This window comes from Lepidochelys kempii, chromosome 6, assembly GCF_965140285.1.
Source record: "Lepidochelys kempii isolate rLepKem1 chromosome 6, rLepKem1.hap1, whole genome shotgun sequence".
Classification (NCBI taxonomy): domain Eukaryota; kingdom Metazoa; phylum Chordata; order Testudines; family Cheloniidae; genus Lepidochelys; species Lepidochelys kempii.
In genome coordinates this window covers 53,375,521-53,401,524 of record NC_136385.1, presented here as the reverse complement: position 1 = coordinate 53,401,524, position 26,004 = coordinate 53,375,521, and the positions used below count along the sequence as shown (strand labels likewise).

At 41.4% G+C, this 26,004-nt stretch overlaps 1 protein-coding gene across 7 annotated transcripts in view; it reads right to left on the bottom strand.

Moving 5' to 3' along the window:
- The window catches only part of LDLRAD3 (low density lipoprotein receptor class A domain containing 3), a 181,894-nt gene extending 156,106 nt beyond the window's left edge, over window positions 1-25,788 (bottom strand). For all 7 annotated transcript variants that reach the window (XM_073347988.1, XM_078853286.1, XM_073347985.1 and 4 more), the window contains exon 1: window positions 25,638-25,788. Coding sequence is in view for 5 of the 7 variants with exons in the window: in XM_073347985.1 (XP_073204086.1) it covers window positions 25,638-25,671 (34 nt within the window). In the remaining 2 variants the exon portion in view is untranslated. The remainder of the gene's footprint in view (window positions 1-25,637) is intronic.
- Window positions 25,789-26,004: the final 216 nt, after the last annotated feature.

Below are 26,004 nucleotides of genomic sequence, written 5' to 3'. Positions count from 1 at the left end.
TTATTAAGTCACTTTAGAAACATACAAAGATCATGCAATTCAAAAGGGAGACAAACCAATTAAAAAGTGAATGGGAAAGCTAAAGGTAAGGCATATATATTTGAGTGCTGAATGTGAAGGGGCAAAGATTCTAAGGCTAGAAGAGACCATTGTGATCATCTAGCCCAGTGGTCTCCAACCTTTTTATGCCCAAGATCACTTTTTGAATGTAAGGGCAACCCAGGATCTACCCCGCCCCTTCCCCAAAGTCCTGCCCTGCTCACACCATCCCCCCCACATTGCTCGCTGTCCCCCACCCTCACTCACTTTCACTGGGCTGCGGAGGGGGCTCTGGGCTGAGCCTGGAGCAGGTGTGCAGGAGGGGGTTAGGGGTGCAAGCTCTGGGAGGGAATTTGGGTGCAGGAGGGGGCTCCAGGCTGGGGCAGTGTGTTGGGGTACAGGAAGGGGCTCAGGGCTGGGATGTGGCCTCCCGCTGGGAAGCACTTATCTCCAGCATGTCCAGGTTGGCAGTGCAGTGTGGCTGCTGCTAAGGCAGGCTCCTTGCCTATCCCGCCCACACGCCGCTCCGGGAAGGAGCCAACGCACCCCTGCAGCCCTTGGGAGGGGAGTGCGAGGGGCATATGGCTCCGTGCACTGCCTCTCTCTGCAAGCACCACCCCCACAGCTCCCATCGGCCACAGCTCCGTTCACAGCCAATGGGAGCTGCAGGGAGGGTGCTTACAGAGAGGGTCAGTGGGCAGATGGAGACCCCTGCCCCCCCGCCTCCGGGTCTGTGCTGGCCACTTCCGGGAGCGGTGTGGGGTTGGGGTAGGCAGGGAGCCTTCCTTAGCAGCAACCCCGCTGCATCGCCAGAGATTATGATCGACTGGGAGATCTTCTAGGATCAGCCAATTGATTGTGATCGACGGGTTGGTGACCACTGATCTAGCCTGATCTCCTGTATAACACAGGCCACAGAACTTTCCCCACATTATTCCTAGAGCATAGCTTTTAGAAAAACATTCAATCTTGATGTAAAAAATTGCCCATGATAAAGAATCCACAGCAGTCCTTGGTAAATTGTTCCAGTGGTTAACAGAAGTCAGTTAGAAACAACTTCCTCTAATTCACCCCTCTCTTCCCACCATGAACGATGTCAAGAAAAGCATTTCAGGATTGAAAGGAGTCTTATAAATGCAAAGTATCTGTCCACAAAGGAGTAAGACAAAGTCTCTCTGCACCTAGATAACATAAGCCTATGGATCTGGGGGAGCAGGCAACATTTCACTGTGAATCTGGAAACAAGTTCTTAATTAAAATAGATTTTCTGTCCTTTAGGGCAATTTTCAAAAGGGGCAGTTTCCTTTTTGTAAAGGCTAATGCTTGGGCACACCCTCTCGCAGCAACGCAACAGGATGGCTCTACTATTGTGACACCAACAGGAAACAATACGTAGCACTATCTAAGACCGGATTCATGAACATGAGAAAGAAAGGTGATCCTGTTTGAGAACCCATTATTTTACATTATCTGATGTGGCAGGTTGTTCTAGTTTTTTTTTGTTTTTTTTGTTTTTTTTAAAAGGGAGACCTCATAAGCTCATCCTAGACTAATTAATTCAACATCGGATTCACCTCCAGATACCTAAGAGGATACTGTTTCTGTCCCTCGCTCCTTATTTATCCCAGTCTACTTCCAAATGTAAATTCCTTGCATTCAAGAATTAGGAAACTGAGCTTTGCTAAAACAACACTAGAAACTCAGTCCATGTTCTCTCCGTTGAATCTGAAAAGACAGCCTGTTTGTGTTATGAAAGGCCCCATACGGAATGACACTCCTATAATTCCAGCTATTAACATGCCAGTGTAAAAGGATAGCCAATGGTCCAAAGCTTCTTCCTTGATCAATGCTGCATTAATAATTTAGCTATTAGTAGCCACGTAACTGGAGTATTTTCATGAGATCTGAACTCTGCTGTTGTCCATTATGTTGAAGGCACCTCCTTTGCATGCCTTTGCTTCCTTTTTAAACAACAGGGTTTCTGTTTTATTGAAACACTCATCAGCCCTATTTTAAAAAAAAGAATTATAAATGTGTGAAGCCTATAGAATAAATACAATTTGTATAACTTAAATATATAACACTCATAAAATCCACAGAATGTGATAAACTATTATAGGCTTTTCCTGTCATCTTAGCTTCTTATGCAATTAATTTCCCTGCATTTAAATGCAATATAGTCTATAACACAGTGGAGGGAGATTTATGCAGTCATTGTTTTGCTATGAATAGCCTACCAGGACATTCCTGATTCAAGAAGTTAATACGTACAAATTGTTAACCATTTGTGTTGACTTTCGTGCTATGGACTATCTAACTGAAACTACAGGGGAAAATTTAGGTACAGTAGATATAATACAATGGGTAAAATTTGTCCAGGACAATGGGACTAAAATAACCCAGCTCCTGTGAGAAAGCTATGAGATATTTAATGGCCAGGATTACAGTTCTGACTGTACTTCACATTAAAGGGTCATGTCCCATGCTGGAGTACAGGGTAAGAACAAACCTGGATGGAAAAGTAGCACCTATAAGTTATTGATAGCTTTCCACAAGCACCCGGCGTTCTCCCATAGAGCCGTGGTTCTCAAACTTTCGTGATCCCTTTCACACAGCAAGCTTCTGAGTGCGACCTCCCCTTATAAATTAAAAAAATGTTTTTATATATTTAACACCATTATAAATGCTGGATGCAAAGCAGGGTTTGGGGTAGAGGCTGACAGCTCGTGACCCCCCCCCCCCCCGCCCATGTAATAACCTCATGACCCCGCAGGGTCCTGACCCACAGTTTGGGAACCCCTGCCATAGAGGATTCCTAAAGGATACAATGTTTCTTAATTTCTAAACTGACTAGATCACAGCTCGAGGGGGAATGGCTTCATGCACAAATTGTTCTCTGCCTTTTTTAACTTATTATTAAGCACTGAAGTAGGCAAATACAACATAAATCTGAAGAGATGGGGGTGCGCAGGGTTGAAGTGCGTCTGTGGTATGACACTATCCCATGTCCCGATCTACTGACCAATTAAGTGTTTCAAAATAGTTGCTTCCTTTCCATTTGCAAAGTCACAACCCTGATTACAAATCCAAGATATTGCCTGATGAAGACTGAAGGCAGCTTTCACCCCACTAGTTGCACATCATGTGATTAGACCACCAGAAATCCATTCCTGCTAATGCTCCACAGTCATATCTCCTGCCTCCCTCACATGTACTCTAACCTCCTGCCCAACTGCTTCCTTTGTATCTGCCCAGCACTCACTCTCTTGCTGCCATTACACATGGAACCATCTCCCATCTTTATGTGCCTCACTCAGCCACACTCTCATTCCAATTGCCACTGAAAACTTTGCTTGACTGATCCGATACAAAACCCTTATGCATCTAGTACGGGGTTGGCCAAACTTAATGACCCTCCAAGCCGCATATGACAATCTTCAGAAGTTTGAGACCTGGGGTGCATCTGACGGGGCTGAAGCCCCAAGCCCCAACAGGTGCACCGAGCCATCCCTCAGCCCCTAGCCTCACCTCCCCGCCACAGGGCAGAAACCCTGAGCTCCTTCCGCAGTCTGGTAGGCAGAGAATAGGGGGTCCTTGGGGGGCTTTGCAAACTGCACTTTAATTGTAAAAAAGCCACATGCAGCTCACGTGCCACAGTTTGGCCACTCCGATCTAGTAACTTAAAGAGAAAAAGGAGCAAGAAATTTAGAAAGCCTCCAGCTCCCCTCCTCTCTCATGCTCGCAGCTATACACTGTGTCCCCTCATGCTGCATCTCCCTCCTTTTGATTACCTTTGCTCTCCTCACACCTTTCAGGTGAATCAGTCTTTTGCGGTCAACTGTAAGCCTAGGACAAGGATCTGTCTTGCCTGCCTCAAAGTGCCATGAACATCTATAGTACTGCATAAATAATAAAACTAAACAGTAGAACTGGCCAAATTGTTTTTTCTGCTCTGCCAGCAAACTGGAAAATCAGAACAAGTACTTGGTTCTGAACATGTTTGGAATTTGTCAGAAGAGCCTAGTCAGTTTCACAAAAGAAGTGTGTGTGTGTGTGTGTGTGTGTGTGTGTGTGTGTGTGTGTGTGTGTGTGTGTGTGTGTGTGTGTGTGTGTGCGTGCACACATAGATTCATAGATTCATAGATATTTAGGTCAGAAGGGACCATTATGATCATCTAGTCTGACCTCCTGCACAATGCAGGCCACAGAATTTCACCCACCACTCCTAAAAAAGACCTCACACCTATATCTGTGCTATTGAAGTCCTCAAATTGTAGTTTGAAGACCTCAAGGAGCAGAGAATCCTCCAGCAAGTGACCCGTGCCCCATGCTACAGAGGAAGGCGAAAAACCTCCAGGGCCTTCCAATCTGCCCTGGAGGAAAATTCCTTCCCGACCCCAAATATGGCGATCAGCTAAACCCTGAGCATATGGGCAAGATTCATCAGCCAGATACTACAGAAAATTCTTTCCCGGGTAACTTGGATCTTACCCCATCTAAAAACCCATCACAGGCCATTGGGCCTATTTACCATGAATATTTAATTACCAAAACCATGTTATCCCATCATACCATCTCCTCCATAAACTTATCGAGTTTAATCTTAAAGCAAGATACATCTTTTGCCCCCACTACTTCCCTCGGAAGGCTATTCCAAAACTTCACTCCTCTGATGGTTAGAAACCTTCGTCTAATTTCTAATCTAAATTTCCTAGTGGCCAGTTTATATCCATTTGTTCTTGTGTCCACATTGGTATTGAGTTTAAATAATTCCTCTCCCTCTCTGGTATTTATCCCTCTGATATATTTATAGAGAGCAATCATATCTCCCCTCAACCTTCTTTTAGTTAGGCTAAACAAGCCAAGCTCCCTGAGTCTCCTTTCATAAGACAAGTTTTCCATTCCTCGGATCATCCTCGTAGCCCTTCTCTGTACCTGTTCCAGTTTGAATTCATCCTTCTTAAACATGGGAGACCAGAACTGCACACAGTATTCCAGGTGAGGTCTCACCAGTGCCTTATATAACGGTACTAAAACCTCCTTATCCCTACTGGAAATACCTCTCCTGATGCATCCCAAGACGACATTAGCTTTTTTCACAGCCATATCACATTGGCAGCTCATAGTCAACCTATGATCAACCAATACTCCAAGGTCCTTTTCCTCCTCCGTTACTTCTAGTTGATGCGTCCCTAGCTTATAACTAAAATTCTTGTTATTAATCCCTAAATGCATGACCTTACACTTCTCACTATTAAATTTCATCCTATTCCTATTACTCCAGTTTACAAGGTCATCCAGATCCTCCTGTAGGGTATCCCTGTCCTTCATGTTGCCTTAACCCTTGGTGCCCAGTGGTTGGGGCACTTGTGACCTGTGGGAGATCCAGTTTTGAATCCCAACTCTGGAGCAAGGACTTGAGTTCATGCCAGTGAGCGCCCTAACCAGCAAGCTACTGGCTATTGTGGAGTGGGTAGCTCTCACTCTCTTGCTAAGGCTGTTCCATTTTGTATAAATACTTGAACAGTCATTGTGCCAGAGAGAGAGAGAGAGAGAAAAAAAATACGATAGTATAGCCTTGTGAATAAGGGACTCATCTGGGAGCTGGGAATACAAATCTTCTCGGTCTGAATCAGACACACACTTTTTTAAAGCTGGCCCTGAAAAATGTTCTCTCAGCTGAAAGGGGTCAAATTCACAAATAATGTTAGTAAATATTTTAGCAAGACTAGTGCCCCACTACCAGAATAAATAAATAAAATTGTTGATTAAACCATAAAACTAAAAGGAGGTAAATGGGATAAACAGGATGGGAATTCTGAACACAACCAAAGAGTGCAAATTTAGGTACTTGCAGTGACATTTGCTTTCAGGGCCAGACAAAGCAAGCTGCTAATTCGTTCATACTGACAGCCAGAGCCAGGTGGTACTGCAAACTTCTCCTGAAGCACAAGACACATTGTGGTTTTCAGAGACACCTTGCCAACAAGAAATCTATGCTAACAGTTATGTTCTGTGATCAAACACTTTTACTTAGTGCAAACAATTTTGCATTGCAAGATAAAAATCAAGATTGTACCATATCTAAATAAACATAACAGAACAGAACGAGGCCCTGAAAGGAGAACAACATAAAAGCAAGGTATTGTGGATGAGTGGAAATGGAAATCAAGTGACTGTTTTAAGACTTTGGGCCTGACTCTCTGTTCTGCTACACCAGCTTTACATCGGTTTGATTCCTTTGAAGCTAATGGAATTGGCCTGGTGGAACAGAGCATAGGATCGGTTTATATAAATGAGGCTTTTGAAGCTCTATGCCTTTACACTTGGCAAGTCTTAAAAGTAACAGTTAATTGAAATTTTTTCTTTTCAATTTGCCTTTCTTTCAAAAAACAACCAAGTTTTCAATGACAACCTGGAAAAGTAGATAATTTAGGAATGTCACCAGCATGGGCATATCATTCTAAGAGACAGTAACTTCAATGGTGGTCAGGATTAGTTTTGCCATTGACTTCAATGGGTCCAGAAGATCACTCGCCATTTTGCTGAGTACAGAAATAGCCTCCTTTGCGTCCGGCTGTTTTTTTCATGACTCAGAAGCTGTTTAGGCAGAGCAAAAGAAGTTTCTGCTAGACAGCAATAGGCTCCCTGGAACCAGTTTAGCTCCACTTGTCCCCCATTTTATAGCAATAGAGCTTCAGAGACGATCCACGGGATTTTCTCCACAGAAGTGAGACAGAAGAATCAGGCTCCAGTTTGTCAAGCAACCATTCTAAATGGACTTTTTTCCCCTTTTAACATTTGTCTGTCCACTTGTGGACTTTACAAATACAGTTTTAAAGTTCAAGCAGCTTCAGTTACATAACTTTTTAAAACCCAATTCTCAGAAATCGGTGGTCTGTTTCTCTTCTCATTGCAATGTAAAGCAGGAGTAAATCCGCTGAGGTCACCAGTATGAAATCAGTGTAAATAAAAGGAGCATAAAGACCAAGGACCTCACTAAAAAATTTTCAATTATACATTAGAGTGTTGATTAAAAATTACTTAACAATTGAATCCAGCTTGAAACCATACTGGTGAGGGGGAAACAATTCTCCTCTCATGCCTTCTTGGCAATGCATCAGATTCAGTTAATTGCACACAGTCTGCAAGTACGTACGTATACTTAACTCTAGTGCAATTATTGAGAACTATTCACATCGCTGGAGAACGTGCGTATGTATTAAATAGTCTTTATTTTACAAAACCAAAGCTATGCCTCAGTCTAAAAAGGGGGGGGGGGAAATGATTAAAAGACAATATGGCAAATATTAAAGTCCTCTGTGGTACTCATTTACATTTGGACTGGACAAAGCACTGGACTGTAAACTCTAGGGAATAATGCATTAGCTCTGGGAAGGAAGTGGAGAGATCAACCAATAGGTATTTTCCAAGTCTAATTTATAAAACTATTGGAGACTACTGTGTGTCATTTTGCAATGCTTCCTTGTTGTATTTTTTTTCAGGATGAAGATTCCTTATGCTAAAAAAGAGCAGCTGCCACATATGTTCTTAGGTATCTATTTTGAAAAGCTCTTTGCAGCTTCTAGACTGTAGTCAAGATTGAACTTGTCACTCTCTCATCTGGAAGTGTGCACCATCGGGAAACTGGAGCCACTTTGATAAAGAAGCACTGAAAGGAGAAACCCCATAATCCCAACTCCTAATGCCCGTTGCCTTGATTTACCAAATAATTTTATACATATACACTTTTTTTTTAAAAATAACTATGGTTAACAAATGCACTCCACACTATATAGCATGCCTGCCTGTGACTTTGGAACACCACTCCAAAGAGGGAGGAGACAAAATCAAAAACAGTCCATTCAACCAAGCCTATAAAAACAAAGAATGAACAAGACAGACGTACAGAACTTTACACAACAGGGGAGAGGAGGAAGAGAATTTCTTCTGGATTGTCTCCATCTGAACAGATGAGCCAAACAGATAGAGAAGTGACACACTCATTTATGTTTAAAGTTTGCTATATATGGACATGAGTCTTTCAACTGATGCTTGCATGAAATTTAGCCTTCTAATCTTTCTCCCAGTCTGATGATGTGCTATTGATATGAAAATTGCTCCACATCTCTACCCTATTCTTTTTATAAATACCTTTACTGTTACTGTAGCACTTGTGCAAAGTGATAGAGGAAAAAGGGGCTAGAAGGCACTAGAACAAGTACCATATGTCAAGACGGTTTTCCAGAGCAGTAGATTGAAACTGGTTAAGGAAAAAAGAAAAGGAGTACTTGTGGCACCTTAGAGACTAACCAATTTATTTGAGCATAAGCTTTCGTGAGCCACAGCTCACTTCATCGGATGCATCCAATGAAGTGAGCTGTAGCTCACGAAAGCTTATGCTCAAATAAATTGGTTAGTCTCTAAGGTGCCACTAGTACTCCTTTTCTTTTTGCGAATACAGACTAACACGACTGTTACTCTGAAACCTGGTTAAGGAAACAAGCCATAATTTTAGAAGTTTCCACTGTCTGTCTTACAAATCTAACAATCAAACTACTGCAGTAACTAAGAGATAATGCATAATTAATATCACAGTGTTTTTCAGCTTCAGAAACACTAATAAATGCTTAGCACTGCTGATATGTATACAAGTAGTAGTCATTTTACAAAAGGGGTAAACTGAGGGAGACATTAAGTGACTTGCCCACTCTCTCCCAGAGGTAGGATTAGAACCCAGTCATATCTGTGGACAACCACAACTCATCTTAATTTGTCTCTCATTTTCACCATCTGTAAAATACTTGGTGCTCTTAAATACAAATTTGAATAAATATGATCACCACATTATATTAGTGTTAGACCTGAAAAAGAAAAACTACAACATTACCAACAGCAAGGACAGCAGAAACTGAGCCAAAGATAAAGCCAGAAGCTGCATTTCCTCTAAAGCCTTGGAAAACTTACACCCCAACATATTGTCAGTGGCCAAATTACCGCATATATAGCAAGAAGTTCCAAATCCCACTCTTCCAAGATGCTTTAAATCTGCTGTAATGTGAACAACATGCCTGTGAGTTACAAATCTTTCTTGTGCTAGTAAAAAATAAAGTCAACTACAAGCTCAGTGGAAAGCCAAGTAATTCAACGCTGGTTGTCAAATACTGCAGCCAGCAATACAAATACTGTATTGTCAGTAATTCATACCATGCAGGCACATTTCCTATCACTAATGCATAATTCATGAGTACAATTATGGGGAAAACAACATACACCATCTGCTGATATCTACCCAAACCCACGTTTGAGCCTTCCACTGTCACGTAATTATCTATTTTACTAGACAATGAGAGAGACATAAGAGCAGTGAAAACATTTACTTTACATCATGTCAGCCAACTCTCCCCCCCCCCCCTTTCCCCATCAATTTAAGAATGAATTTAGGAATTGATAAACTAGATTGACAGCCCTGGACATTTCCTGAACTTTACTTATTTTCCTAAAATGAGCTCCGATCAGCGACAGCAACGGTAAAAGAATTCGGCAGACAAGTTCCAGTATTTTAACCATGCGCCCACATGCGAGAACAAGGTTAGAAAATATAGCAGTTAAAATGCAGATGGGCTGACCTACACTAGTCTTCCCACCAATGGGAGTGTACTGATGGGAATTATAGGAGAAATAAGTCTAATGTAGGCACCCTCATCATGTTCTAATCTTCATGGTAGGATCTCTTTCAAATAAAGGATGGTGGCCTTCTGGACTTAGACTCAAGAGATCTGGACCCTGGTCTTAGCTCTGCCACACTTGAGCACATCACCTCACTGGGCCTCCATTTGTAAAATATGGGTAATTCTTCCGTATCTCACAGCAATACCACAAGCGTAAACTCATTCATGTCTGTGAGATGCTTAGATGTTACAAAACTACCTAGATATACATTCATGGTAACCATCTGTACTCCAAGTACATAAAATACTGTTTATTTAAAGAGGCACCATATTACACAGTTCAAAATGAAAAGGAGTACTTGTGGCACCTTAGAGACTAACCAATTTATTTGAGCATGAGCTTTCGTGAGCTACAGCTCACAAAATAAAACATGATACCAGACCATATGATCATTTGCTTGCTTAATGCTTGAAAGTGTACTTACAGTGATCAGAGAGTTCTGAAATAGCTCCATCTTGAACACAGGCCGCTGGATATTATGTATGCAAATAAAGGATGTGCCTTACTATATAGGCAGGTAACCCTACATCTAAGCAAAGATCAATCTGGGTTTCCAAACCCATTCAGCCGCTAGCCTCTACTCAGACTGCCAACTAGTGCTAATTGTGACTATGGCTTTTGAGACAGACAACTTAGTCACTAAAACTGCCCCCTCCAAGTTATTTTATGTAAGCAGCTTAACAGCCAGCAGATTTTAAAGGCTTTTAGTCACAATGACCTGGGCTGAGTCTGAACCACTGATCTAGGTGTTGATGTATGTTCTTATCCTGCAGCTGTAAACAGCGTACATTAGAACTGCTTCATGCCCCCAACCCCCAAATCAGATAAAGTGAAAGTAAATTTTTTTCCCATTTTCTTACTAGCTCTATTGTATAGAAATATTAATTTTTGCATGCATTTTTCATGGATAAAATATGTAGCAGTGTTATCAGTTCTATTCTTGGGAAAGCTACCTGTAATCAATGTTAAATTTTAATGGCTTGGCTCTCTCACACCCAGTAGATTCCCTAACCAAAGAGGATTACTACAGCAGTTCAGTGAAACAGGATCTCTGAAACAGGATAGGCAAACAGCTCATTTCAACCAAAGTAAATACAGGAGGATATTTACAAAATCCATAGTAACCCAGTTCTTTTGTTCACTAGATGCCTTGGCCAAGAGTTGTTTGGTTTTGTTTTGATGTTCTGGGTTGTTTTTTGGTTTTTAAGTGAGTAGTGATTTTTGATGCCTCAGTTTTCTGGTGCCCAACTCATAACATCTTAAAGGGACAAGAGCAGGGAACGGAGCTTACAACTTTCTGAAAATCAGGCCCTGAAAGTTAGGCACTCAAAAAAGTTACCGCTCACTTTACAAAAATACAAAACCACTTGGCCTATATTTAACACTTTCAATTTTGGATGATACGGAAGGCTCCATCTTTGTGGAATTTTTGCTTCTAACCTCAAGATGTTTTGCCAACATTATCATCCTGTGAGGTAAGTACATTTCTATTAGCCCCATTTTACAGATGGCCAAAAACTGAGGCAGAAGTTCAAGGAGTTGCCCAAAGTCACACAGTGAGTCAGCAGCAGAGCAAGGACTGGAACTCAGGAGGTCTGACTCAGTCCTGTGCTGTCTTTAAACTTCGTATTTCTTTAGTCAATGAAAATAAACTTCAGTATTTTAAAATGTGTGATACTTAACATAAAGAACCTCATTTCAAAACTAAAATTGTAACCAAGTATCCAAATGAAAGTAAAACTGCTTACAACTAAATCAAAAACTTGCATTCATGATTAGTACATTTGTGTTGTTAAAACTTTTAACTGAGCCAAAAATCAATTAACCACATCATCAATAAACATTTCAGCAGCATATCCCTTAAAATAAAGTCAACCACTAGGATTTAAACATTGTAGCACTGAGGAAATTACAGGGATTGCTTTTTGAAAGGGAAAGCGTGTTTACACAGAAAGAAAAGGAGTACTTGTGGCACCTTAGAGACTAACAAATTTATCTGAGCATAAGCTTTCGTGAGCTACAGCTCACTTCATCGGATGCATCCGATGAAGTGAGCTGTAGCTTTCCGATGAAGTGAGCTGTAGCTCACGAAAGCTTATGCTCAGATAAATTTGTTAGTCTCTAAGGTGCCACAAGTACTCCTTTTCCTTTTGCGAATATAGACTAACATGGCTGCTATTCTGAAACCTGTGTTTAGACAAGGTGTGCTGCTTAACACAGATTTTTTGGTGAGCAAGCAAGCCATACATGCACTAGAGAAAAAAAAATGAAGCTAGACTATGCTCTATGCAACTCACAATGGTGACTGACTGCACAGTTTCCCAGGAGAACACACTGAGGAGCTGCAGCCAAGAAAGCAATTAATAAATCATATGGGCAAGCAACTCTCCATTCAACCTCAGCAAGGACTTGAGTGCCCTGTCAGAGTGATCAAAACTGCTTCTTAAGTTTTTAGATTTAGTTTGACTCAGCTAATTAAGTAATAAGATCCAATGAGGCGGACATTTCTTTATATATAATGCTTGGAAATTGGAAAGTAAGTGGCCCAAGGCTAACCTGATAGCTGTTAGCCAAACAGGCCAGAGCTTCCATTAAAAATTTCATCAGAAAGTCTAAAAACTCCCTTGGCAGATTTTCAAAGGTCCCATTAGAAACTTTAAGGAGATCCATTCTGGTTAGACATTGTATTCTAGTTGGTGTAGAAGTCATTAATAAGTAATCTTTAACTCAGATCACATGAACAGGAGTAGAGACGGAGAAAGAAAGATACACGGTCCTGTTTGAAGCATGTTAAAACACCGCCTTGTCAACTAAAAGACAAAGTGACTGATTTTTCATACATCAGTGCATGGCCAGTGTTTTCAATGTTTTCACTAATTTTGGGTGTCCCATTTAAGGTACCAAGAGACTAAACACTTCCAGATACTGTTACTTCAATGGGAGTGTAAAGTGCTCAGGAACTCTTGCTGATCAGTCCTTCAAGTTGGACACCAAAATTAGTGGACACTTGAAGATTTTGGCCAAGTCTCTATTATACCCTGGGTGGGGATACAATCTCGCAAAAAGGAAACTATACTGTAAAAGTTCCCTTTCCTCCTCTACCAACAAGATTTTATGAAACGGTAGGACCAAATCAAGAAACGGTCAACATGTGCCAACCAGGGAGGAGGAACAATGTGGATACAAAAAGGTACATCTTAAAATTGTTTATTTGTAATTATTCCGGACTATGTTAGAAAGTGAAGGCTATCAATAAGAAGGTAGAAAATGAAAGCGTGGGGCCACCTCTTTAGGGCTTTGGGGGGAGAAGCCCTGCTGCATCAGTGCCTGAAGCAATCCAGAAACCCTAACATGCTCCAAGGGAGATTTCTGATGCAATGTTTGATCAGCGTCTACAAAGAGCAATCAGGATTGCGCTAACAACAGGACAGTGCATGGATCTTTTGGTCCTCCTGCCGGTCCTTTAACATGGTTTTCTTTACCACTTTGTTGAGGCTGCCTTGAAAATGAAGTTAAATCCAATCTTGAAGACCTGCCAATTTGTTAACTGTGTGGATTTCAATTCCTCTCCCCTCCACCCCCCACCGCGCTTTTTTTGTGGGGGGAGGGGGGAAGGGAGGAGTTGGTTTGGTTCCTGAACTTTATATTCTCTGTTCATAGCTCTAGACTCAGACAGAAAACACAAGGCTTCACCCCTCTATGGGAACAGCTCATAGTTTGCATTTTAGAGCTCAGTGACAGAAATACACAAGGATTTATTTTTATGCTTACCCTGCATCAACCATCCACTAAACTGATTCAATTACACTCAGCTTAAACAGAGGAAGATCTCTCCATTTAGAACGAAGATAACAGCTAGACAAAATTGTTTTAAAAACAAAAAGACTACTTCAACCCTTTGCTGCAACTTCAGTAACAGATTTTAATTATGAAAGGGCAAGACTAGAATGGGCAAAACATCAGTTATATGGTGAAGTGACTGATCCACTACCATTTAAATCCTACAATACTTTGCAACATGGAGCAAAACTATCATATTCTGTTCTATGTAGGTTCTTATAGTTCCCTCATCACACTAATATCCATACACCTTACAGTAGTTGTAATACTGCGTGGTTCCACCTAATCCCCAATATTGCATAATTCTGAGTTGGGATACCTGACCAATTTGTGCTCTTGATATGAGATTTGTTAGCTTTTCTACTTGTCATAATACTACGGGAGTACATTGCCCCTGATGTTTATTCTTCTTTCTGCAATAAGTTTCTTGTGGAGGTTAAAAATGCTGAGTCTAGTAACGTATCTTGCTTTGAGGAGTTAATACGGTTTGTGGTGTCTAACAAAGTTGATCTATTCTGCATAACTAACAATATTTTGCCTACTCTAGCACCTTACATTTTTTTCTCTCTCTCTCACACACACTCACACAATATGATAGGTAACAATTTACTCTATTTCATAGATGGTCACAGAGATTAAAAATAACTTGTTCAGGGATGCATGGAGTCAGTAGAAGATTTGGGAAGAGAACAGGGTAGATAAAAATTGATTTAAAAAATTAGATATTTTTATTTAACTACAGGTTTACTTTTTTTTAAAAAAAAACATTAAAATTAAATTTGAAATTATAAAAAAATTTAGGCCTCAACATAGGTTGTTATCCATTAAAACCATGTAAATTAAATACAAAAATAATATTAAGCAGGATACCTTTGCTGCCAAGTTTTAAAGAAAGACAAACCACTGAACTGGTGGAAGTCACTGGCTAAGCACCAGGAACTAGTTTAAGTGATAAATCAGCTTTTAACAGCAGTAGCCTCTTCTGCACGTGCAGAGAGAATATTTTCTTTTCCATCGATTCAACCAGTTCATTTCAGTGACATTCAAAGTCAAGTAACCAACTGGGAGTTGAAAAAGCAGGAAAGCTTTTTTCTCTCTACCAATATACGAATAAAAAAATATATGCAAGAGGATGAGATCTATTAGTTTCAAAATTTTGAAGGACATGGTAGTTCAAGTCACTAACTACAGATAATACCTTCTTTGTTTAATAAATCAATTTGTTTTAAATTAAACACATTGTTAAAAAAAGACAGTCATTTTATTTAATAAAAACATTAAATTTCCGTCCAAGCAGAGCTTGACGTAAAATAAGTAAAAAATTGTCCAGTAAGCAATGCACCATTATCCATTTTCTAAAATAATAAAAATGTACAAATTAAGAATGTGAATAAATGTAAGTTAATATATCTCCAACAGCCAGTGATGGGACACTAGTTGAGGAGGGTTCTGAGTTACTACAGATAATTCTTTCCCAGGTGTCTGCTGCTGGGTCTTGTCCATAGGCTCAGGGTCTAAATGATCGGGAAGAAACTTTCCCCAGTCAGATTGGCAGAGACCCTGGAGGGATTTCACTCTCCTCTGCAACATGAGGCAGCGTCACTTTCAGGTTTAAACTAGTGTAACTGGTGGATTCTCTGTAACTTGAAGTCTTTAAATCTTAATTTGAGGACTCCCATGACTCAGCCAAAAGTTATAGGTCTATTTCAGCAATGATGGGCAAGGTTCTGTGGCCTGCAATGTGCAGGTCAGACTAGATGATCATTGTGGTATCTTCTGGCCTTAAAGTCTATGAGTAAGCTATATAATTGCTTAGATAAATGTATATAGATTAAATGTGTATATCCTCCTGTTTAGCAAAAAGCAGCACCAAATGTAGTGTAAAGGCTATTAGTTGCAAATCAATGTTTTAGTAGTTACCAACTAATAAGACCCCTCTTTAGAAAAAAAAAATCCCTAAGTAGTACAAATAAAATACAATTAAAATTGATGATTTAAGTCAAGTTTTTCTACTTGCTGATTTAAACTGTGAATAAATAGAAGATTTAACTAAAGCAATTTAAATCAATTCATCCTGGAAGAGAATCCAGGAGCCCTGACTTCCATTCCCCTTTGCTCTAACTAGACAATGCCTTCCCTGTTGATGACTACTAAAGAGATATTACCAAGGTCCATGGAGCCCAAAACATGACCTACAGAGTGACCTTATAAATCAGAATAAGCAAGTACTGAGATACAAGAGGGAACAAGAAAAAAGAAATTCAACAAGATAAAATGATCTGATATGGAAGGAAACCTATGCATCTGCTCTTGAATTTTATTGGCCAAGCAAACACAGATCCTATGCAAATTGAGCAATGGGGTGCATGCAGATCCCTGGCAATTGAGGGGAGGGGGGAAAGGGGAAAAATAGAGCCCCTGGCATAGGGAGAAGGGACATGGGAGAATCCTGCTACGAGAAGGAAGGATAGAGACGAATTTACAGCAGCCAAGGCACAAAATAATTGTTATGAACCAGTTCTACCAGTAGGAACAGTGTTTCTAGAGGAATGATGAACTTGAAGAGTGGTTTTGCATGCATAGGAGTATTATTATTTGTACCACAAAAGCACCTGAGGCCACAGCTGAGATCAAGTCTCCATTGTGTTAGGAGCTGTTTAAAACACATAGTAAAGAAACAGTCCCTGACCCAGAAATTTTCTAATCTAACAGGTAAAACAGACATCAGTTAGCAGAAGAGAGGGGAAGGAACCCACCCTAGGTCACAAAGCAGATCAGTTATGCAGCCAGAAAGAGAACCAAGATCACTCAGCCCCAGTCTAGTGCCCTATCCACTGGACCATGCTGCTTCTCTCGATCTTCCATTGATCAGGATTCTGCATGCAGTTAGCACAACTCCACAACAAATACTGATTAAGCTCACAATCCTTCCATCTCCCCCTCTAAGTTAGGGAAATTCTGCAAAGCAGGAGGCAGCATGAAGGAAGGACCAAGCAAACTCTACACAGGGACTAAAATTGGAAGATTAAATGAACCTTAGTGGCAAGAGTTCACATGCTTTAATCTTAAAATGGACCTACAGTGTACTCACCCCTGATTACTACAGTGCCATGCCATCTGCAGCAGAGACTGAAACAAAATACTCTGGCAAACATTAAGTGAGAATTAACTTTTCCCTCTCTGGACTGAGCTATTCCGCAACATGCTGACAAAGGCACCAAGTTTGACCTGTTCCCAACTGGTGCAGTTTTGTTTCCATTTAAAATCATCTAGTTTCGTAAAAACAAACATCAATCGCATTTCCAGAAACATTGTTTATGAAAACTGAAAACCCATATTTCAAGACAGACCCTCTCAGAGGACAATTTGCCTATGAAGTAGCTTCACAAGAGTAGATCTTCAAAGGCAGGCCTAACAAAGCAAGCTCCCAGGTGGAAAAATACTCGTAAAAACTGAAAAATATTCCTTTTGCCTCTGCTGAAAGACAATACATTATACCACAATAGCATGTTTAATCCAAGATTACAAACAATGCACAAGCTTTAATAAATTAAGCTTTACAGTCTGCCGTGTGGCGAGAGGAAGTATTGTATACATTTTACATCTGGGTAAACTGAGGCAACTGGCAATTACGGAACTTGCACAAGGACACATTCAGGACTTCAACTCTGTCACTGACTTCATGTCAGATATATCATTTAAAAGGAAACATATCATTTAATACGGACTTCACTTGACATATTTGATTGTTATCCTAGCGTGTTCTGTCACAGCAGTTTTGCCAAAAAAGGAATTAATTTTCCTTAGGTAACTCAAGAATTGTTTTTAAACTTAGAAGCCAAAGTCTTTCCCCTCCTCCACCTTCAAATGACTGATGCTGAAACTGCTTTCAAGTCAAACTTCGGAAAATGTCACTTTAAACACAAGCAGCGAGCTGCTTGCTTACTACAGCCAGGACATCATCTGCTTCAATCTGTGCCTGGCACAACAACTGAATAACAATAACCTAGAGGGTCACCCACCAACTCACAGAACTGATCATTTGGCCTGCCATGGAGAAGGCACTAAAATTCAGAGTACTGTTCTAATTACTATAGATTGCAGTCCAGCAGCAGAATTCTCAAGCATGCCAGGGTACTCCATTCCTGCATAAACAGACAACATAACCACAGAAGGAACTTGTTAGAGTGAGATGCTATCCTAGTGGGATTTGTTGGGTAAAAAATCTGTTTATAGGTGACAAATTAGGTTAATTTTGCATCAGGTCCTCCTAGACAGCAGCCCTAAATTGCCACAGAGTTGCAGCCACGTCTTAATTGTACTGTTCTGAAAATGTAAGAAATGTAGGATATGCCATACCAGATCAGTCCATCAACTCTAATATCCCACTGCCTTACAGTGGCCAATACCTGATGCTCCAGAAGACAGACTGCCCCTTCCCTATCAATACAGCTAGCCAATTTTGCATTGCTATCTATGAAGGCAGGCATTTTCTTCCTGGTTTACTGGTGCTCAATTTATGTCCAGAAGCATGACACTGAATTACCTTTGCCCCAGTAGACACAGGTACATATGTTACAGCATTCTCTCAAAATTATCCTGGTTTTTTTTTTTAATTCAGCCACCATATTTGACTTGATAATCTCCCACTGTACCAGACAAAACAGATTGTGGTGAAGTTATTTTTTCACACAACATACACAATATATAATCAGTGCTACCCGCCAGCAATTTCATCTTGTGCTCCTTTCTTCTCATATTACAGTGAAGATTACCTTATTCCTTGTCTTTCATAAGTAAAAGTGACCCTGTCACATTACACCTCCTCTTCCGACCAAGGTTCCTTGCTGCAAACTCCAGCCTTGCAATCCTCTGCGGTTGGATGCAAGCCATTGTAGCACAACCATCCTGAGTCCAATGACACAAAGTTCCAGTGCCTCTGTGGCTGCTCATAGCTTTTCCAGTCAGCGGAAATTGACATGACCGTGGTTAAGTATCATTGCAGCTATTCAGAACCCCATAAAGCCACTGTGAAATTGATGCTGTTTTTGTCAATCTACTGCTTCTTGGGAAGTCTATTAGCAAAAATGGACTCAGGGACTGAAGCTATTCAGAGGCACCCACCCTCAGTTGGGAAACTTTCTGGCTGCTAGGAGGCTCTTGTTGGAGACAAGAGGGTGGAGAAGACAAGTTCATTTTTCCTTCCAGCAGCCCAAAAAGTAGGGGAACGACAATCTAGATAGACAGAACCTAGGCTCTGTCTTCAAACTTCAGATTCCCAATAGCCAGGCCTTTAATATGAAAGGCACTGCCCTCAAGCAATGTTTAGGGACATCACCCGGATAGAAATTCCAATATCCATGGAAAGATTTTCTCTCTCACCAATAGAAGTTGGTCCAATAAAAGATATTACTTTCTTCATCTTGTCTCCCTAATACCCTTCCAAGCAGTTGAAATGAGGCTTTTCAGTAGTATGTTGCCCTTCAACTACTTCCCATCCTTCTTATCAGCCCTTGGTTTGCAGATTTATTTCTTTGGCAAATATTTCAAGCTCTGTTGCAGCACTTATTCCTTCTTTCCCACCAGCATGCTTGAGCAGGTGGCTTCTTGACTTGTACACAGTTACTGTCAGAACCTTTGTGAATTTCAAGCACGCTCTTTTGTTTACAAGCCCAAAGCAAAGAAACAGAATATAAGGGGTGGAAGCATGAAAACCAGACCCAGAAATTTTAATAGGATGGCACCAAGGAGTTCAAATATAATTTGAAGTCCATTCCAATGTTTTACAGAATAGAGAGAACACATACTTTCAGAGACTACCATGTATAATTTTGTCCTTGTTAGCCAGGACAGTGTATAAGGATAACATTAACAAAAGTACTCCGACTCCTCTTCAAGTTATTATGTGAAAGCAACTTTCTATAATACTTATGACTTCTGTATATCTTTTAATGTAACTACTCAAGACAAACAGATGATTCTAGATATTTGGTGGAAAAAGGGAGTATGTGGCAATTTGATAAAGATGTTAGGGCTAGTTTACCATACGCTACATGGGATTCTCAGCCACAAAATTCCCCACTTAAAAAAAATAATCACATCTCCGTGCAGTGCCTTGAAAATCAGTACACATCAAAACCAACCTAAGCAAATATTTTACATTTGTGTAACTGTGCAGAAGCGTTCTAAATTAATCTGCACTGTTAAGTTTAATACACATTAATGTCACGTTTTACTTGCTAAGCAAGTCTCTGGTTGTGTTTTACGGAGTTCCCAAGTGCACAAATGTCTGTGATGCTAAAAATTTGTGCGCGCATGTTTTGAGTTTGTTCACTGGCAGTATTCTGCTGATTCCAATAGCTATGGTGAAAGGGGGGAAAGAGTTAAAGACAGAGCCTGCTCAGCACACAGGCAGTTGACTACATTTTTAGTAAACATGCATATCATATGTAAAGGTTGTTCAACAGGGAAGTCGTAAAACTGGAACTTGGCATCTAAGACTGGACACACAGGAATCTCAGTTGTGAATGGCATTCTGACTTTCCAGCTGTCTTAGGTTTTTCACATTTCCAAGACCGGCATCACATCAACAGTACACGCAGGCTTTGCAGGGCTTTTTATCATGAAAAACAAGAATTCTCCTCCCTTGTTTTTCTCCAAGTTTACACTTAACCCTGAAAAATATGATCAAAGAGAACTATACATTTACCTACACAAAGCACCAGTGATTCATGCAATCTCTGATCATTTGCTCTCCTCAGCAGAAAAGGAAACACTGGATTAAAAACCAATTATTTTACATCTAGACTTGCTCGAAGAGGCCTAAAATATCCAGATAGAACACACCACAGCAACAGACAGGATCAAAATTCAGGTACAGCTAATTCTTCATGTAGGCCCCATCTACACAGAAAAGGTTTACTAGCTATACAGGTATAACCCCCTGTGTGGACACTCATTTCAGTTTAGCCTATGCAACTTGCGAAGGAGCTTAATGGAAAAAGCCACTCTTTCTACCAAGATAAGAGTGTCCACATAGGAGGTTACAGCTGTATAACCAGTAAAACTTTCCCACGTAGATAAGACCTAAGAGTATCTACACAGGGCGTTACACCAGTATGACTACACTGGTTTAAATTCACATCCTAGGTTATACTGAAAAAACAAAACCCCATAACCTTTCCTCCGTAGGTGAGGCCTTACCTGATCAGAAGCAACACTTGGGCCAAATACATAACTTTAAAGATTAAGATTTGTTTTGCTTATCTTCACTGACACAATCAAAGTTTACAGCCATTCTTGTGAGCTCTCTGGAACAAGAACTTAAATCAGCCATTCGTGAATTTACTGAGCTTTCTATGCCCCCAGAAGTTCCAAGCTTCCCTCACCTACATCCCAAAAGATGGCAGTTTTGGAAAAGCCACTTTAACCAATTATCAAAACTAAAATTCAAGAAAAGACTAGAGGCCAAGAAAAAAGACATTCTCCCTCTGGGAAGACTGCAGGGGAGTCAATATAGAGAGAGGAAGAAATATTTACCAAAAAAAACAAAAAACAGAGATCCAATATTTTGCTCTTCAAAAGAAAATTTGAACACTTTACAAGAATTCCAAAAAATATTTTTAGAAAGCTCTTTGAATGTTAGTACCATCTTACACCAACACAAGCCAGAGGCTCCAGTTAAATAACTGAAGGGAAACTGTTGCACAGACACTGTAGTAGATTTATAGACTACAGACAGAAATCTGAAGTACTAGCTCCCATAAGAAAGATCACTCTTATTTGCCCCTGTGCTCATGAAGAAAAGTTAGGCATGAGAGCAGATTGGTGGGGGAGGGGGGAGAGGAAGGGGTATGGAGGGAAGAGAAATAAGCAGAAAAAGAAACACAAAGAAAATGAGACTGATACCAATATGTTAGAACGAAACAGGCCCTTATTCTGCAGCACAGACCTTCCATGGCCTCACACATGTTGACACATTGGCTATATGAGTAATATGACTGCTTTTAGTACATGAAGATATGCATATTACTTGGAGTAATTAAATTAAACAAATTTTGGCAACACTACCAGAGTATAATGGCGCATAACAACTAGATGAAGCCAAAGTAATTTAAATGCACACACCCAAGCGTTGTCTGAAAGTTTCTAAAAGATCAACTGTTGGAGCAATAATAATAATTAAGAAAAGGTAAGTCTGTGCAAAAACTACTCATGAGCCACAAAGTATTACAAGTCTCAGAAGTTCAAACAGCACAAAGCTTTATTGTTCCTTTCCTCACTTTTAAGGCTTCATCTTAAAGGGGAAAGAGTCCTTTACACGGGCAAGCATTAGCTGCAGGGTAGGTAGTGGTAGCTGCCCATTTACTTTAAGTACAAACCACATCAATCCATTTTATCAAGGAAGTTATGAAATTTAATAAACAGTTTCACTCTGACGACAGATGCTCTGAGAGAAATTAAGTATGATCATCTGGATTTCACCCATTATGTGTCATCACTTTAGATGCCCATCACCAAGAAGCAATTCAGTAACAGACATGGCAACATGAAGCCAGGCCACTTACACTTCTACCAAAATACTCTGGAAAAATGCCTGCTAAGATTACGTTGCAGAAATAATTTACACCTGCAGCAGAGCTGCAAAAAGCATAATCAGGATAGAGACCTTGACAGACATATGCCCACCATGTGAAAAGCATTTCTATATGTATGAATTCAGCAGCTACAGAGCCATCTTTTATTTTTAATTCAATATCAAGTCATTCAGATACAGTCAGACACCTGACCCATCCTCTGTGCATGATTCACCTATTTCCCTAGCACAGCATTCTGAGCTACCCCTCAATAAGGTTTGCTGTTGGAACCTGTGATCTTCTAGTAAACATTAATCCAATACTTTAACCAATAACAAGCATGCTGAGTTATTACACTTTTCACTGAGCAGGTGAATTCCTACTCAAGTTTTTTGGAAGATGGAACCATGACATGCCAAGTCAAAATGCACCCTTCTTGCATTTGTCAAGTCATTTGCCTTACCACGAGGGGCAGTGTAGCTCAGGAGATCCAAGTTCAATGCCCTGCTGCGTCACAGGACTTCCTATGTGACCTCAAGCAACTTGTTTAGGGGGAGATATTTAAAAGAACCTAAGAATTTAGACACAAGTCAACAGAAAGTTGACCCACTGACTTGTGTGTCTAAATCTCTGACGCTTTTGAATGTCTCCTCGTAAATCTGTCTCAGATCCCTATCTGTAAAATGGAAACAATACAATCGCACCTAGAAGGATATTGTGAGGATAAATATACTAAAAGTCTGTGACTCACTCCGATACTTTAATGGTTGCTACCACATGAGTAAGACACACGCCTCCACCAGGTACTACCTTCAGTGCTTAATTTGTAGTGAAAGAGGTGCCATAGCTCAAGCAATTTTTTTTACATTCAATAACTGACGCAGCAAGCCCAGAGGTGCCGGGGCTATGAACTGCCAAGCCAAGAGGTGCCAAGGCTCAGCCCTGACAAGCCCTGGCACAAATTAAGCACCGACTACCTTCTATCTTGATGATGTTATAGCTCAAGTACAGCCAATACTTCCAAACGTGGAAAAACAGTAACACCCTAGGAAATAGCTTCAGTATCATATTATAATCAGCAATACATGCACTGAACCCACTTCCTTTTCAGCAGGTCCATCTTGCTTGGTCTCATCATTTTGTAAAACGTATCATGTGCAGGGAGGATTTTTTTTTAAATCAAATTGATTTAAATCATGATTTAAATCACGAGTCAGGAAGACTTGATTTAATCATGGTTTTCTACACAGAAGTGCATTCTTGTTGGCTGTTATAAACCTTAATACATATTCTTGACAACTCAGAGACAGATGTAGGTTTCATTTTTAGAAGGTACACACTATACATTTTTAAACAGTGATTTATTTAGAAAACTTTTCAGATTAGTTTTATAGCTATATCTGATTGGTTGGTTATTTCATTTACCAAAGGTAACTGAAGCAGATATTTATGAAGTCATTGGGAGGTGAATTATCTCCAATTCAGAAGGTTAATCATTAATATTTGGAGGATTTTCTTGCCACGCTGTATTAGGAGAACGTTACCAGACAGACATTTAAATTGTTTTAACCAAAAAACAACATTATTAAGTATTCTGGATTTTTTTCTTCAACAGCAAACATATAATATTTTAACAAAACAAGCATATGTCCCTCACGTCTCACATTTATCTCCAGACTTCTTCTCCTTGTCCAGATCTATTCCGCCCCAACAATCTTCTATTCATTGAACTTTCTGAAATTTTGCACATTTAGAGAGAAGGGATTGACCCTGTGTACACAAATTTGCAGAGGAACAATAGAGTTGAGGTCTGTTATTTCTGATCTCTATACATTATTTATTTATTTAAAAACAGTTTTGCTGTTAACAAGAATGTTATCTCTGGAGACACAAATTCACAGTTTGAGAACTGAAAAATTAAGCATCTCTGATGGTATCTTCTAGACCAGGAGTGGCCAACCGAGCCTGAGAAGGAGCCAGAATTTACCAGTGTACATTGCCAAAGAGCCACAGTAATACATCAGCAGCCCACTCCCAGTGCCTCCCACCAATCAAAGGCCCCCCGCACCTCCCGTTTTGTGGCATGGGGTGGGGGGGGAGAGCAAGGGCATAGCATCCCCAGACGAGGGGGTAGGAAGAGGTGGAACAGGGGCAGAGCCAGGGGTTGAGCAGTGAGCGCCCCCCGGCACATTGGAAAGTTGACGCCTGCAGCTCCAGCCCTGGAGTCTGTGCCTATACAAGGAGACACATCTTAACTTCTGAAGAGCCACATGTGTTCTAGACTGAGCACTTAGTCCCATTGGGTAGACAGAAAGATTAACCTAAATAATCAGTACAGAAGCCCCTGAAACCCCATAAGATTGGGTTCCTAATCCATGAACTATTGGAACTCTTTCTTAAAACTTACAAAACTTTTCTTAAACATTACATGAATATATTGTCTCACACTATAAAAATTAGAATGTATAATCCCTATTCCATGATGAGATAGTTTTAATTTAGATGCATTATAGCTCAAAGATATCTTTAGATAGGTTTTTTCCTCAAAAAGCACTTTATCAAAAACATCCAATTTAAATACAAAAAATCCAACTTATTGATTTTTATCCACCCTGATTATGTGTTTGCCAGCCATACCATACACCTTTCGGCTTTCAGACAGTAAGCTCTGTGGGACAGGGCCTTCAGTTGGGACTGCAAGGTACAGCACATAGTCATGGCCCTCTATACATGTGCACATGCTGATTGGTATCTTGTTGCATGAGACCATGGCCCAGGCTGCTCTGCAATAATGCCCCACTAACAACATGCCACATGGACACAGGAACAGCTTTATTCCTGCATCCAAGGGCCAAACTCTCAGAAGCAGAAGACAAATTCCTGATCCCTCTCCTCCCCTCCCCTCCTTGCTCTCAACCCAAGGACTAGAGCTGCAGCCACAAGTGACAGCTCGGAGAGAGCACGCCAGGGCAGCACAGGGGCCAAAGTAGCTCAGCCACCGACCCCAACGCCTCAGGGGCAGAAACAACCTAGCCCGCTGGCTCCATGCATTCAGAAGTGAGGAGAAAGTCCTAGCTAAGGGGGTGGTCCAATGCTCACAGAGCAGCCTGCAACACACCGCTCATGGGAGGAAACCCCCTGTCCATTGTGTACATACACCTTCCTCTCCTCTTGCTGGACCACACAGGGCGCAGCAGAGAGGAGAAGGCACTGCGAACAACAGCCCTGCACCCCTGCCCCAGCCTGGTGCATGGGGGCAGCTTCCACTGCACCTCCCCAGCCTGGTGCATGGGGGGGGGGGGCAGCTTCCACTGCACCTCCCCCTCCCCAGCCTAGTGCACACGGGGAGGGGGCGGTACCCACGGCCCCCTCCCCCAAGAGCCCGGTCCGCCCCTCCCTCGCGAGCCCGGGGAAGGAGCCGCCGCTGCCGCCCCGCTCGCCCTCACTTACCCGCCGAGCCCAGCAGCAGCCACAGCAGCCACATGGCCCCGCGCCGGCCGCTCCGCAAACTTTCCTTGTCGCCTGCTCCGTGCGCGAGCGAGTCTCCGCCCGAACCCGGCCCAGGCGCTGCGGGCCCGGGAGGGGAAGCGGAGGGCGGGGCCGGGGGAGGGGCCCTCCGCGCAGCCACGGAGCGCGGCAGCCCCGGCCGAGACCCTGGCTGCAGGCCCGCCCACCCGGCTCCTGGGCCCGGTGCCCCCCTGTCCCTGCTGCCACACCTGGGGCGGAGATTCCCGCCCAGGCATGCACTGGGCTGGGGAGCAGGGGGTGTTGTTCTTCCGGCCACACAGTGAGGGGGGTTAGCCTTGCACCCCGTTTC